General features: G+C 36.9%; 1 protein-coding gene across 24 annotated transcripts in view; it reads left to right on the plus strand.

The window, feature by feature from the left end:
* KCNMA1 (potassium calcium-activated channel subfamily M alpha 1) overlaps window positions 1-12,581 on the plus strand; it is a 505,772-nt gene that overhangs the window by 293,997 nt on the left and 199,194 nt on the right. For all 24 annotated transcript variants that reach the window (XM_055720090.1, XM_055720092.1, XM_055720089.1 and 21 more), the window contains 2 exons: window positions 4,505-4,598; window positions 8,508-8,619. In XM_055720090.1, the coding sequence (XP_055576065.1) occupies window positions 4,505-4,598; window positions 8,508-8,619 (206 nt within the window). The remainder of the gene's footprint in view (window positions 1-4,504; window positions 4,599-8,507; window positions 8,620-12,581) is intronic.

Here is a 12,581-nt window from a genome sequence, read left to right on the forward strand (position 1 = left end):
GCAAACATTTTTTACTTCAAAATTTGTAACTTTTTTTTTTTTTCAAATAAATTTGAGGCAATTCAGTACTACAGAGGTGCTTCCAGTAAAACAGAATAGTTTGGAATAAAAAATCACTATAGACAGTTTTATGAACAAAGAACATTTACACACCCAAAGTAATACACATAAGTTGCATTCAAATATCATTTGAAAGTGGGAAGGGAATGGAATGTCTTCAAATTATTGGATACTAAAAAGCTTCTAAATATTGAGTGGTTTCTTTCAATTATTTATTCGTTTGTGTTGATTATATTGTAGCAGCCTCTACTTGCGTACAGAATTATTGTTTGATTTTAAAATTCACCCTCATCAATGGACATTCCTTCTAGAATAGAAATGGCACACTACTTTTATCATATAACGTACTATTGTGCAATCCAAAAACTGTCATGAGCAATGGAAATAAAAAAAACTTCCTAATTTTTCGTAGTACCAGGTTATTGCATTTCTTTCTCGGGCATGTTAAGTTTTTAACAATTTTTTTTTTTTAGTTCATATTTTTCAATTTTACATTTTATTTAATTAGTATTAAGACTTAAAATATATTTTATCTAATTTCAATAATGGATGTAGCTTTTTCTCCACCATTTAGAAGACAACTTTACTTTTTTCCAAAAATTATTATTTTTTTTAATTTAGGCAAAATTTCTAAATTTAGGCAATTCTTTGAATTGCTGAAAGTTTCAATAGCTTCTTAAATTTCCAGAGATGTGGTACAACATTAACATTGGTACTTTCCTGAAGATACAGTAGAAATAATTTTATTTTGTTATGGTTGATGAATGTTTTGCATATAACTTCTGGTCCTCAAGAAATGTGGCAAACCATAACTAGATTTATATGTCTTTAAATTAATCTTTTGCATTTTGGTATGTAATTACACACAGATAAAAATTGGCATCCATCATAGTCTTTGCAGGCCTTGTTATTAAGAAGAAAAAAAAAAAAAAGGTGCAGAAAACCATTAAGAGCAGACTGACATGACGTGTGCCAAAAATACAAGAGTCCACTTCCTTAAAAAATAGGGAACTGAAATTTGCATATTGGATAGTAATTTCAAGTACCGATTGGGTGTGCACAACCTTTCCCATTATTGTGGGGAATGTTTTATGTAAGATCAGCCAGACAGAAGTTACTATGATTGTGAAGCTGGGCTAAATTCTGACTATAGAATTTCTTCCCCTTACTTCTGTGGGAGCATAATGGCAGCAATTCTCCCAGCTGCTTATAGACTGTGTTGTCTGTCTCTTCATCCTGCTTGGGTGGTCTGTAGGACTCCCACTATGATATCTATCTTGTTGGCCTTCCCCCTGAGTCTTACCCATAAACACTCAACCCTATCATCACCATCATTAAGGTCTAGACAATCAAAACACTCCCTAACAAACAGGCCTACCCCACCACCTCTCCTCCCTTGCCTGTCCCTTCTAAAGAGTTCATAGCCAACCCTTGCAGCACTCGGGAATTCCAGTCATCCAGGAATGCAAGGCATCCCTCTGTGTTTCCATGACAGCAACTATGTCTTCATTTTCCTGCTGCCCAGTGGTTTCCAGCTCCTCCTGTTGTCCATGCTGTGTGCGTTGGTATACATGCGCTTTGGTTGGACTGTAGATCCTTCCACCTCTTGAGGGAAGCCCATGCATTTAGTTACATCATTACTGTAATTTTTATTTAGTTATGTTAAATCTTTCCTGTCGTTGTTAGTATAGTGGTATTCCATTAACCTTAGTGTAGTTTATCCTTGTTTTTAGCAGTATAAATGCACGAACTTACAATGAAACACACTTCCATGGAAGAGTAATAAAAATATTTCTAAACATCTGTTACCTCCTTCAAAGGTGAAACCTTTGGTAATCTAAAGGGGTGAAATCTCACAGGACAAGCCATCTGATATTAGTTTGAAATTGGGAATATAATATTAGTCCTGGAGCACACTACTGTCTGGAACTCAAAGAGCTAGAGTGCTTCTGTTTGGGGGAAATTTGATGTAAAGAGGGGTTTCAAATTGGCTTCCTTTCTGCAGCAGACTGAATAGCACAATGAGAAACGTTAGTGGCCATGTTTTTCTGTCAGCTCAGATTTGAGCTACTGATGAAAACAAAAAATCTAAACTGTAGAATGTTGCCATTTAATTTGGAAAATTTAAAATCTGGTGTAATCCATCCTGTGTGTAAAAATGATCATTTGTTTAGCGTTAGTGACATACCTTTCTGACAAAATCATAATTTAAAATAAAAAGGCACCAACATAGTCTTTGAAACGGGTAACTTAGAAATTGAGAGAGAGAGGATCTCTGAAATGAAGGGTGCTTTAGGGATATGACTAGCAGAAGTATTAGTTCTGGTATTAGGTAAACCAAAGTCCTACATCAGGATTGTGGTCCACTGGGCGAAGTGTTTTGTATACAAAATGAAGGTGTATTATGCATTGGCTAATTTGTCAGATCTTGTAGGTTTTTGTAAAGGACAATGGTACAAAAGTATGGCTGTTAGGTACAACCTGAGCTGACCTTATCTCACAAACATGACAAGTACCAAATAACTGTGGGAAGGAAGATGAGACCTCGACCCTAGTTATAAATCTGTGCCGTTCTATTTGCTTCAGTGAATTTCTGCAGCTTTTACAGGAACCTAACCTGGAATTAAGAGTCCAAGCCTCTGTGATTGTGCAGGGTTGTTCGTTCTGCTTCCACTGCACTTTACTGTGATTTCTGTTGGTGGGGTACATGGTGACTCGGTGTGTAGCCTACCTTATTTTGGCAGAATCCATTGCTCTCAATAATGCCATCGGGAAACGATCCTGTTGGGTTTTCAGATTACATCCGCTGGTTTTGTAGCTAAAGATGTATTTGTAAAGTACGAGGTGCTGTCCTCCGTCCTATATGTTAACATTTGGCTTCTTTTCCCTTCTGCCTGCTTTTGTAAATCAATTTTACTCGAATTATCACAGAAATGTTTCGTAACTTCAATGTTTTTGCAAACAGCTTTTGAAAAACAATTTTGATAGAATTTCCTGTAGTACTGAAACTTCTTAAAATATAAAGCTATTGTACAGCAAGGAGAATTTTGCTGTATACATTCATGCATCTAAAGGCAGGAGAGGGCATGCTTTACTTAACCTGTTTGATCTGTAATGTATACAAGGAATGGAAAATTTGGCTGCATGTGTAATGACCTGGTAGCCCAGGTAATTTCCTTTTATGCCTTTAAATTAGGTAACTGACATTCATAATGCATAGAATTTTGCTTGTTGAGCGGTCTAGCATTGTATTTGCTGAGCTACCACTATACTAACTGGTATTATGTTCACTTGCAGTGATTTATTTGACCTGGGAAGCCAAAGAATTTCTTCTTTCCTAAAAGGGTGTTTTCTAGGGCTCCAAATGATCAAATGACCTATGTTCTAGTTTTCCACTTTGTTACAGTTGTGATGAATACAGTTGTGATGATCATTTGCAATATATGTGTGTATATACATGTATATATGGTGGGATGTTATGTATATATAGCATATACATCAGCATATATTGGGACGTGACTTTCACTTTGGTCTGTGACTTCAACGTTGTTCTGTGGCTTCACCAACCTATTTTAGAAACCTCACAAATAAATCACTAGTTATACTCGTGGAAGTTACCTCCTTCCTTACACAAAAGTGTATCTATAAAGTACCAGTTTGTATAGAGTATGCTTTTGACCTGTCCCACTGTTAAATAAAGCACAATATATTAAGCTAGAATTTGCAATGGCTGCCTGACACACACAAAGGTATTTTAATTAACCTGCATGCAGAAATTAACCCTTAGAGTACTGCTTCAAATTCCTCAATTTATTTCGTTATTTAATTTTACCAGTGGGCTATGCTGCTTTTCTACTCAGTTCATAGTACTGTACATAAAGTACGTTAAATAGCCATACACAAAAAAAAAAGTGAGAAAAAGTATAAAAAATCCAACCAAAACCAACTTCTTAAAAACAAGGGATTCTGCAAGACTAAGTACCCCAGGTTGCTAATGGGTAATGTATTCCTAAGCAACTTCTTTTTTGTCTAAGGTTTTATGTTATGATATGAATTAAAAACATGTAATGTTTCACTGTGGCTGTGTGCTTGTTAGGTGTTTTCCTAAAGTATTATAGGTATGTCTCCTATAGAAAGAAGTCAGTTCTTTAAGGGTTAATGTGGGGTTAAGGAATCCTGAGGTATTCTCCTGCTTGTCCTTTCTTAAAGGTATCTGCATGTTAATTCTCAGATATTACCTGAACAGGTGAATATAAAGACTGTATGAATGGCTAACTGAATGAATAAAATAATTCATTTGAAATGCTTGCTTGTATCTTGCAAACGACTGGAAAACAGAAATGTGATTTCTGAATCAAGGTCCTAAATGAAATGCATAAAAATCTCACCAGAGTAGATACTCATTTACTGACGTTTTGCTCCAATTTCTTTTTCTTTCAAATAGCCCAATAGAATCCTGCCAGAATTTCTACAAAGATTTCACATTACAGATCGACATGGCTTTCAATGTGTTCTTCCTACTCTACTTTGGCTTGCGTGTAAGTAGTGTTTCTTTGTTAGCACGGGTCAGGGGGGAATATAGCTTTTCAATAGGGAGTGTCTTTCAGTACAACCTGACCTGACAGTGGCTGGACCAAACGAAGCTAATTTCTGAAACGCACGACCCAAATATTTGATTAAGAACATTCAGGTAATGATAATAAGTGTCTAAGATCAGTAAGGAGACCAATAGTTTATAAGCTAAGCCATCTGTTCCGTACTTTTCTTGTGTGGTAGAAAGTGAAAACTCTTATGGTTCAGTGCTGGTCGATGACGTCAGATCTAGTTTCAGCAGCAGGGCAGTGATAACTACCTCGGCAAGGCTGGGGAACGCTTGGTCTGTTCCTCTGCTGCTAGCGATGTCTTTGGCAGTCAAAGACAAAGATGACAGCTGGTGGAGCTGCTGTATTCAGGTTTATGCACATCCACTTTCCCAGACTGCTAATGAATGCTTTGCAGAAGCTGTAAATACTAGTCAACATGCTGAAATATATGTCCTTAGAATATACTTACCACTTTCTGAAAATCCAATAATGCTGTTGCAGTATCTAAAAGTTAGGGCAGGCAGGCACTTTTAAAAATGTGGGCCAGTAAGGCTTGCAGTTCAAGCTGTTGGGGTTTTTTGTTTGTCTGATGTTTGGGTTTTATTTTTAAATACTCTCCGAAAATTAGCTTTGCTTGTTGTTAATCGGAAAATCAGGGGGGAAAGGCCTCAAGCATAACAGAACTACAAAGAAAAGTTCATGCCAGCAGAAAGCCTGCCACATTGGTCTTTACATTTTGTTACAAGTATTGCCTCGTAGTCTTCCTTTTTCCATTTTGCTCCTGAATCACAGGAGCTCCTATGTCTCAGTGACAGTTGAGTTTCTCAGATTTCACTTCTTACCAACTTGACCAACCTTTTCTGGTGGTCCAGTAAGGAATTTGGTTGCAGATCTAGGTCATTTCATTGCCTAGTCTAGGTGCAGTGTCTATCCTTTAACTAAATAGAGAAATTCCTTCAGTATTTACAGTACTGGGTGTGCATTCTAAGCTGTATCATAAAAGCATATAGTGTATTAACCCCTAATTCTTAAGTATTTGGTGAGCTTTCATAGATCTCCACCAGGCCTGCAATGTGGGTTAACTTTTTGACGCAACAGATTCAATACATTGTAGTTTTGAACTTCCAAGAACTGTTTTTTCAGACGTATCCGAATGCTTTATAAATTTTGTGCTAGTGGTAAAGGTTATATGCTCTTACCAAGAAAATTAGAATTACGTATTGGCCACTCATACTTCCTCAAAGCAGTCACTTAGGCTACATTATCAAGAAGCAGAGCACAGTAGGGGAGAACATACCGAGTGTTGATGCGTAAACTTTCATATCCACACTGTGTGTTTTTTGGAAGGGTAAGAGAGAGTAGTGTAGAGGCTGCTCTTGTCCTGTGGGCTGAACACACTTTAGCAGTAACAATGTGAGATGTGCTGCTAGAACACCGTTTTCAGTTTCAGTTTCAACCAAAACAAATCTTTGTGTTATGCAAAACAGCTTTGTGATGTTAACTTAAATATGGTAAGTGGGGATGGTAAGGATTCACTTCAGATTAGTACTCCTTATCTAAGTTAAAATGCTATGATGGGTGTAACTTCAGTTCTAACTGAAGAGGAGAGTTCTTGAGGAAAAGCTGACACTTTGGATGCAAGAATTTAGATCAATAATGAATTGGCTAGTTATATAATAAGCATCTCATACCTTTAGCTATTTTAGTTTGTCTTGGGTTTGGGTTTTTTTGTTGTTTGTTTTGGGGTTTTTGTTTGTTTGGGGTTTTTTTTGTTGTTGTTGTCGTTTTTTTTCCCCTCATACATATCTCCTATGAGGGCTCATTGGCAAATTAGAATTTTTTAAGAAATATTTGAAAATCTCATCCTTCTCCATCTGTTCGCCCCAAAATGATGTTGCAACTCAAAATCATATAAATATTACCATATCGCCAGTCCTAGAAGATATTTGTGTTCAAACACATATAGCTGTTTTAAAATTTTTGTTGGCTAGTACCCAACTATGTGAGAAGTCAGAAGTGAACTCTGCAAACTGCTGATGAAGACTAAGTCCAAATAGCACAAGTTTAGTGCATAGCCGAGCAATAGGATCCAGCAGAGCTATGGCAAGTATGGAAGTAATCCTGCTTTGGAAGTGACAGAGTTATGTTAGTGCGTCTGGAAGAACATATCTCTTCAAGCATGGTAGGATTGCTTCTGTACGGAATGGGCTTTTATTAGTCACTAATTACCTAAATCAGGGGTCCTCAAACTACGGCCCGTGGGCAGGATACGGCCCCCCAGGGTCCTCAATCCGGCCCCCGGTATTTACAGACACCCCTGCACCCCCACCCCCCCGCCCCCCCACCGGGGGTTGTGGGGGGGAAACCAAGCAGCCGCAGACGGCTCCCTGCCACTTCATCCGCGCGCCGGCCCCCTGGTTAAAAAGTTTGGGGACCCCTGACCTAAATGAATAATTATTCAAATACTTCCATAGGAAAGTATGAGTGGCCTTTACAGTGAACAGTTTATTTTATTTTTTTTCTTTGTTGAATAACAACACATTTTAACTTTTTGAAGGCCTAAATGTTGTTCCCTCTGGAAAGGTAAAATGCTGATCAGAACTTCTGTTGCAGGTTATGAAAATATTGGTCTGCCATCTCAACAAGCTTTTAGTTCCAAATATTCTGACTACTAAATTCAACAGGAGGGAGTAGAAAGCTTCTGCTGAAACTGGATATTTTAGATCAATTGTCATGCTTGACTATTGAGTAATATAGACTACAAAATGTCGATTTATTTTTGGGTTTCAGTCTTCTCTGAGGCAAATGCTACTCGTGTTGCCTGTTGTCTTTTTAAGTATGATTTCAACGTTCTTGACATCAGTAGAGTCCCTTTCCAATATTGTGTCTGGGATTCCAGCAAAGTTGGTATGCACCGTAAACATTTTCTGTTCAAGTTTTAAAGTAATTCTAAAGCAAGGAGATTAAGTGGGTGAAATAGAGCATGTCAGTGTTTGCTTTGGAAGAAAGACAATGGTTATTGCCTGTAATTCGAAAAATAAAAGCACTGTTTTGAAATGTGTTAGTCCAGGTTTGAAGACTTAAGTGGGTAAAACTGCTATGTTAAATACCTTTGCGATACACCAAATTTTTATATCTAGTTATATATTTATATTTCTTATTTTTATAAAGCATGCATTTTAATTATTACTTGAATATGAAGAATAGTTTGACCTTATATAAGCGCATAGATGAATAGGCAGATTAAAACTATGATGTCCTTGGCATCTAAGTTTGCCAGGTTCCCTGGGCTGGTTTTGTAGTCAGGAGAGGGAAGCGACCTCATCCATGGCACAATTCAAAGGACTCTAGCCCTGCTGCGGTCTAGAATTGTGCCTTGTAGGAGTCATCCTGTTGATTACCTCTGTGTAAGATGATAATGGGACTCTGTAAACTATGATGTATTTAGAAACCTGTGAACAGCAAATACGTGATGAGACTACTGCCAACAAATTTCCTGTGCTATAGCAAAGGTGATATACTTTGAAATACTATATACTCACCTACGGTTTTCTCTTATTACTGATGAGTTGTTATTAAACATGGAGAAAATGGTTTTTATCATGGATATTGCAACTCATCATATAAATGATCTGCCTCTCTAGTTAGACCTTTCATTTTGACCTCAATGTGGTTATCAAGCAATGCACAATACAGACTTCTTCCCAGTGGGACATGTTGTTTTGTCTGGGCTGACCTAACACATCAATTATTTCTCCAGTAACTTTGTGGTTTAATATTTCAGAAGGGAAAATATTGCACATACTTGCAACCACCATAAGCATAATCTAATTCTTTCATCCCTCCCCCCTCTTTTTTTTTCAGTTCATAGCAGCCAATGACAAGCTATGGTTTTGGCTAGAAGTTAACTCAGTAGTAGATTTCTTCACGGTCCCTCCAGTGTTTGTGTCAGTATATTTAAACAGAAGTTGGCTTGGTAAGTAAAATGCTTTTTTCTTTTAATAGCTGTTACGAAAATACCTTGACTTCGCACATTGTGATGGAGAATTTCTTCATCTTGTGTGATCGCATAAGCAGAAGGTTTTTAACCAAAACTGGTTTTGCAGTGAGTTTGCCATTTCAGCAGACAGGTGGCTTATGTCAGAAAAAGGACTTCCTGAGTTTCTTTTATTCTTGATACATTAATATAATCTCCTACTTTAAGTAGTGGTGAACTGAAGCTTGGAAGTACTGTGTAACATAAGGCCATTTTACGAAGTGCTGAATTTGATGCAGTTGTCTCAGCTTACAGCCTGAACAGGTGATCCATTTGTTCACTGAACTGAATGGCCATGAATCATTGTCAGCAATGAAATCAACAATTTTTTTCACATTTTGAGCCAATATAGCTAAATTGTAAATCCACGGAAACAACAGGTTTTGAAGATTTGTTTAGACACTTACTGGGCTTAACGTTTGTGTAGGTGGGACTTCTTGGAATGCATGGAATGCATTAGAAAAGAATATGCCACATGTAAAATGGAAGACAAAACGAAGCAGAGCAGACAAATCAATTAAAGAACACCCTTAATATGGCATAGGAAATTTTTTGTACAAATTGCATGTTCTCTCTAGTTAAGTAAAAAGAAGGTAACAATTTGGGATTTCTTTTTGTTCAGGGAAAACTTTCTAAGAATGGCATACTTTGTGAATGCCATGTCTTTAGATAATGTATGAAAACTCATGATCTGACAATCCATTTCTCCAGAAATATAGACAGTCATGTATTGTCCATGAAAACTGAACAGGGTGCTTATCCTAAATATTTCACATGGAAAGGAAATTAAACCAGAGGATCTTTTATAGTATTATAATATTTTAAACTTGATACAGAATTACCAATATGCAAAAAATATTCATTAATTACTGTGGTATGAAGAGAGATTAATAAATGTTTAACCACGTTAGGGTTCGTGCTGTATACATCAGTGGTTATTAGTATGTAGTGTGCCCAAGAAGAAAGCAGTAAAAGAGCCAGAGGAGATCGCTACAGATCCTCATGTGATTACTGTCTTTATCACATGCTTCTGGCATGCATGTAAAACCAAGCGATGCTTTTTGAATGAAAAAATGTCATGCAGTTCCATATTATGATGGAGGGGGAAAGGTATGTAAATAAACCCCAAACTTTTGCTTAAAAGAATTTGCTGATTTCACTAGCTATACCTCAATCCAGGCTCTTTGCAATATGTGAATTAAAGGGATGTGTTTTCACACTCGAATGTGGCGTCAGCTTCCCAGAACTTTGAGGCTGACATAATTGGAGATGAAGGATAAGAGCAAAAACTAGAATCACGGAATCCATAGAAAAGGAATGTGAGATGAGAAAAGACCAAACCCTCAAAATCTGGGAAACGGGGCAGAGATAATTATTTGAGATTAAATAAATTTGAGATTAAATAAATAAAGTCACTTTGTAAAAGTGACTGCGTAACTGACTGACTCATGGTGACACAGCAATCTAACTGACAGTAGCAACAGGAATAATGAGAGAGTTTGCACATTTAGCAGTTTCTGCTGGATAGTTTTTACAAGATTTATGTCATTTCACAGGCAGAGTTAAGCATTGTACTTATGTTTATTCACAGGGTTGAAAGTAATTCCATCTCTTTTAATTACACCAGTGTAACTTTGTCTTGATTTCTTGTTTATAGTCCACTTTATCTGCTTTATCATGGAATCCTCCTGAGACATTTATCACCTGCTGAGGCAGATATTTTTTATTTTTTTTTTAAAAAACCATAATCATCTTAGGAGTGACATATTTAAAATGTTTCAGCTTTACACCTGCTTCCATAGTGTTTATTTGAAAGGCTTTTCCACTTTCGGGAAAATAATCTTTAGTAAAATAATTCACATTTTTGAATTAGTGAATTATCAGGGTCCTTGACATAGCTGTAATTTAGATCAGCAAGTTATCCCTTTGAGATCCAGTGATGAATGAATTTGTGAGGAAATACATTGAAGGGTATTAATGATGATTGTCTATTCCTTTACAATTTTTAAACAGATGGCAAACTTTTCTTTGCCTATGGAGCTCAAATACTTTGGATGTACTTGTAGGTAATACAGTGGCAGGACTGGGCGTGTAGGGTGGAGAGGGAGGGTGTTTGAACTGCATTGGTTACAGTTTCAGGTTAGATGCCTACTTTCCCTTTCCCTTTTCAGGTTAGATGCCTACTTTCCCTTTTCCTTTTATATAATTTTTGTAATTGAGAGATCCTTGTGTGGAGCGTGATTCGGAACTTGTAAATTCTGGTTTCTGCACCAAGTGTCCCTGTGGAAATGGGATACACAGGGAGGTTAGCTTTTTAACGAGGCAAGTAAATAGAGAGCACCTAATATTAGGCAATGTGAAAATCATTGAACAGGTTCAGACTTCAGTGTACCCAATAATTTTTTGCACGTTTTAAGAATTTGTAAGCTATTAAGTAGATTCCTTTAAGTGCTTGTATTTCAAGATCACTTAGGAGCCCAAATGCAATGCGCTGTCTGGAATGTATTGAGCATCGGGGCCTTTCCAGTTTATTTCGCTGTTGGTTCATGTCAGTCAGCTGTGGTGAGTTTATCTAAGGACTAGACAGAATGAAAGTCCCCAGAATGTGGCCCCCTGGATTCCCAGGGATTTCACGAGATTTCACAAGAACTGTCCTGGTTTAGCTAATTGACAATAAAGTTAAGACATCAATTTAAACAGTATTTAAAACACCCAAACCGGCCTAAATAAAAAATAAACTTTGCCTTTGGAGCACTACATGCTTAGAGAAAAATGTGAAGTATAGCAGAGGCCGTGTGGTCTGAATGTATCAACTTTCAATGCACTGTGTAGTGGGAAGCTAGTGGGTTTTTTTCCTTTTCTTCTGGGAGTTCAGAAATGCCACTGTTCAGCTATTCTGTAACTCTCTTAGTACATGAAGCCTTCCATTTTCCCCGCTACTCGTTTGTGTTCAATTGTTCATAAAATGTAGTTTTGTATCTCAAAATTCTATATATGAATGAGCTTTTCAATCAGTATTCATAAGGGATGTTGTTTCAAATGCAGTCTTTCACCTAGATTTCATTATGCAGACAAAACTCAATATGCGAGATGGCTCAGGATATGCTTTTCCATCAAAAGGTTTCCAGGAAGGTGTTCACCATCCAATGTACAGCTGAAGGCCCAACAGCATTTTAAAACTGCAAAATATCAATTTTTTAGATTTGATAAATCCTTTACACAGGATTTCTAGGGTATCATTTTTGCTAGCATAGGACAGCATAAGAAAAGGAAGTACATGAGCAGTGTACAGCTGGCGCATGGAATGATCTACGTATCATTGAAACTTTGTGGGGGAGTAGAGAAAAGGAAGAAAATTAATCTAATTCAGTTGCATACATTGCTTTAAGCCGGTGTAAAAGTTTCCTATGCTCTGACTTAAAATTGTACACATACAAACATCAGTATGTTTTCTGATGTTTGTTTTTATCTATATCCCCTTGACATTTTTCCAACAGTGCTTTGCAAACAGTAGCATTTTTGGGTAGTTCATTAACTATACATAAACAAAACAAACTAAAGCTATGCTTTATAAAATCATAAATATTTCTTGCACAACACTGTACTTGAAACTTTCTGATAGTGATAGAAGGACAATTCTTCACTTGAAGTGCAGGCTTCTGTGGAGTATCTTCCCAAGGGAAGAATGATAACAGAAAGTATGGAGTTTCTGGCTCCTTGAGATTTTAGAATAATTTTGACAGTTAAATTCAACCAAATTATTTCAGTCTGTTGCTGTGTCTGGATACTGTCTTTGCAGTCCAATTAAAGGTAGGCCGAAAAGGTTGTTGGATGAAAACAAAGTAATTGCAATGGGAGAAATAATGGCACGGTAAAACTCAAGTTTTTTAATACAAAGTCAT

This window comes from Falco cherrug, chromosome 9 (genome assembly GCF_023634085.1).
Source record: "Falco cherrug isolate bFalChe1 chromosome 9, bFalChe1.pri, whole genome shotgun sequence".
NCBI lineage: Eukaryota > Metazoa > Chordata > Aves > Falconiformes > Falconidae > Falco > Falco cherrug.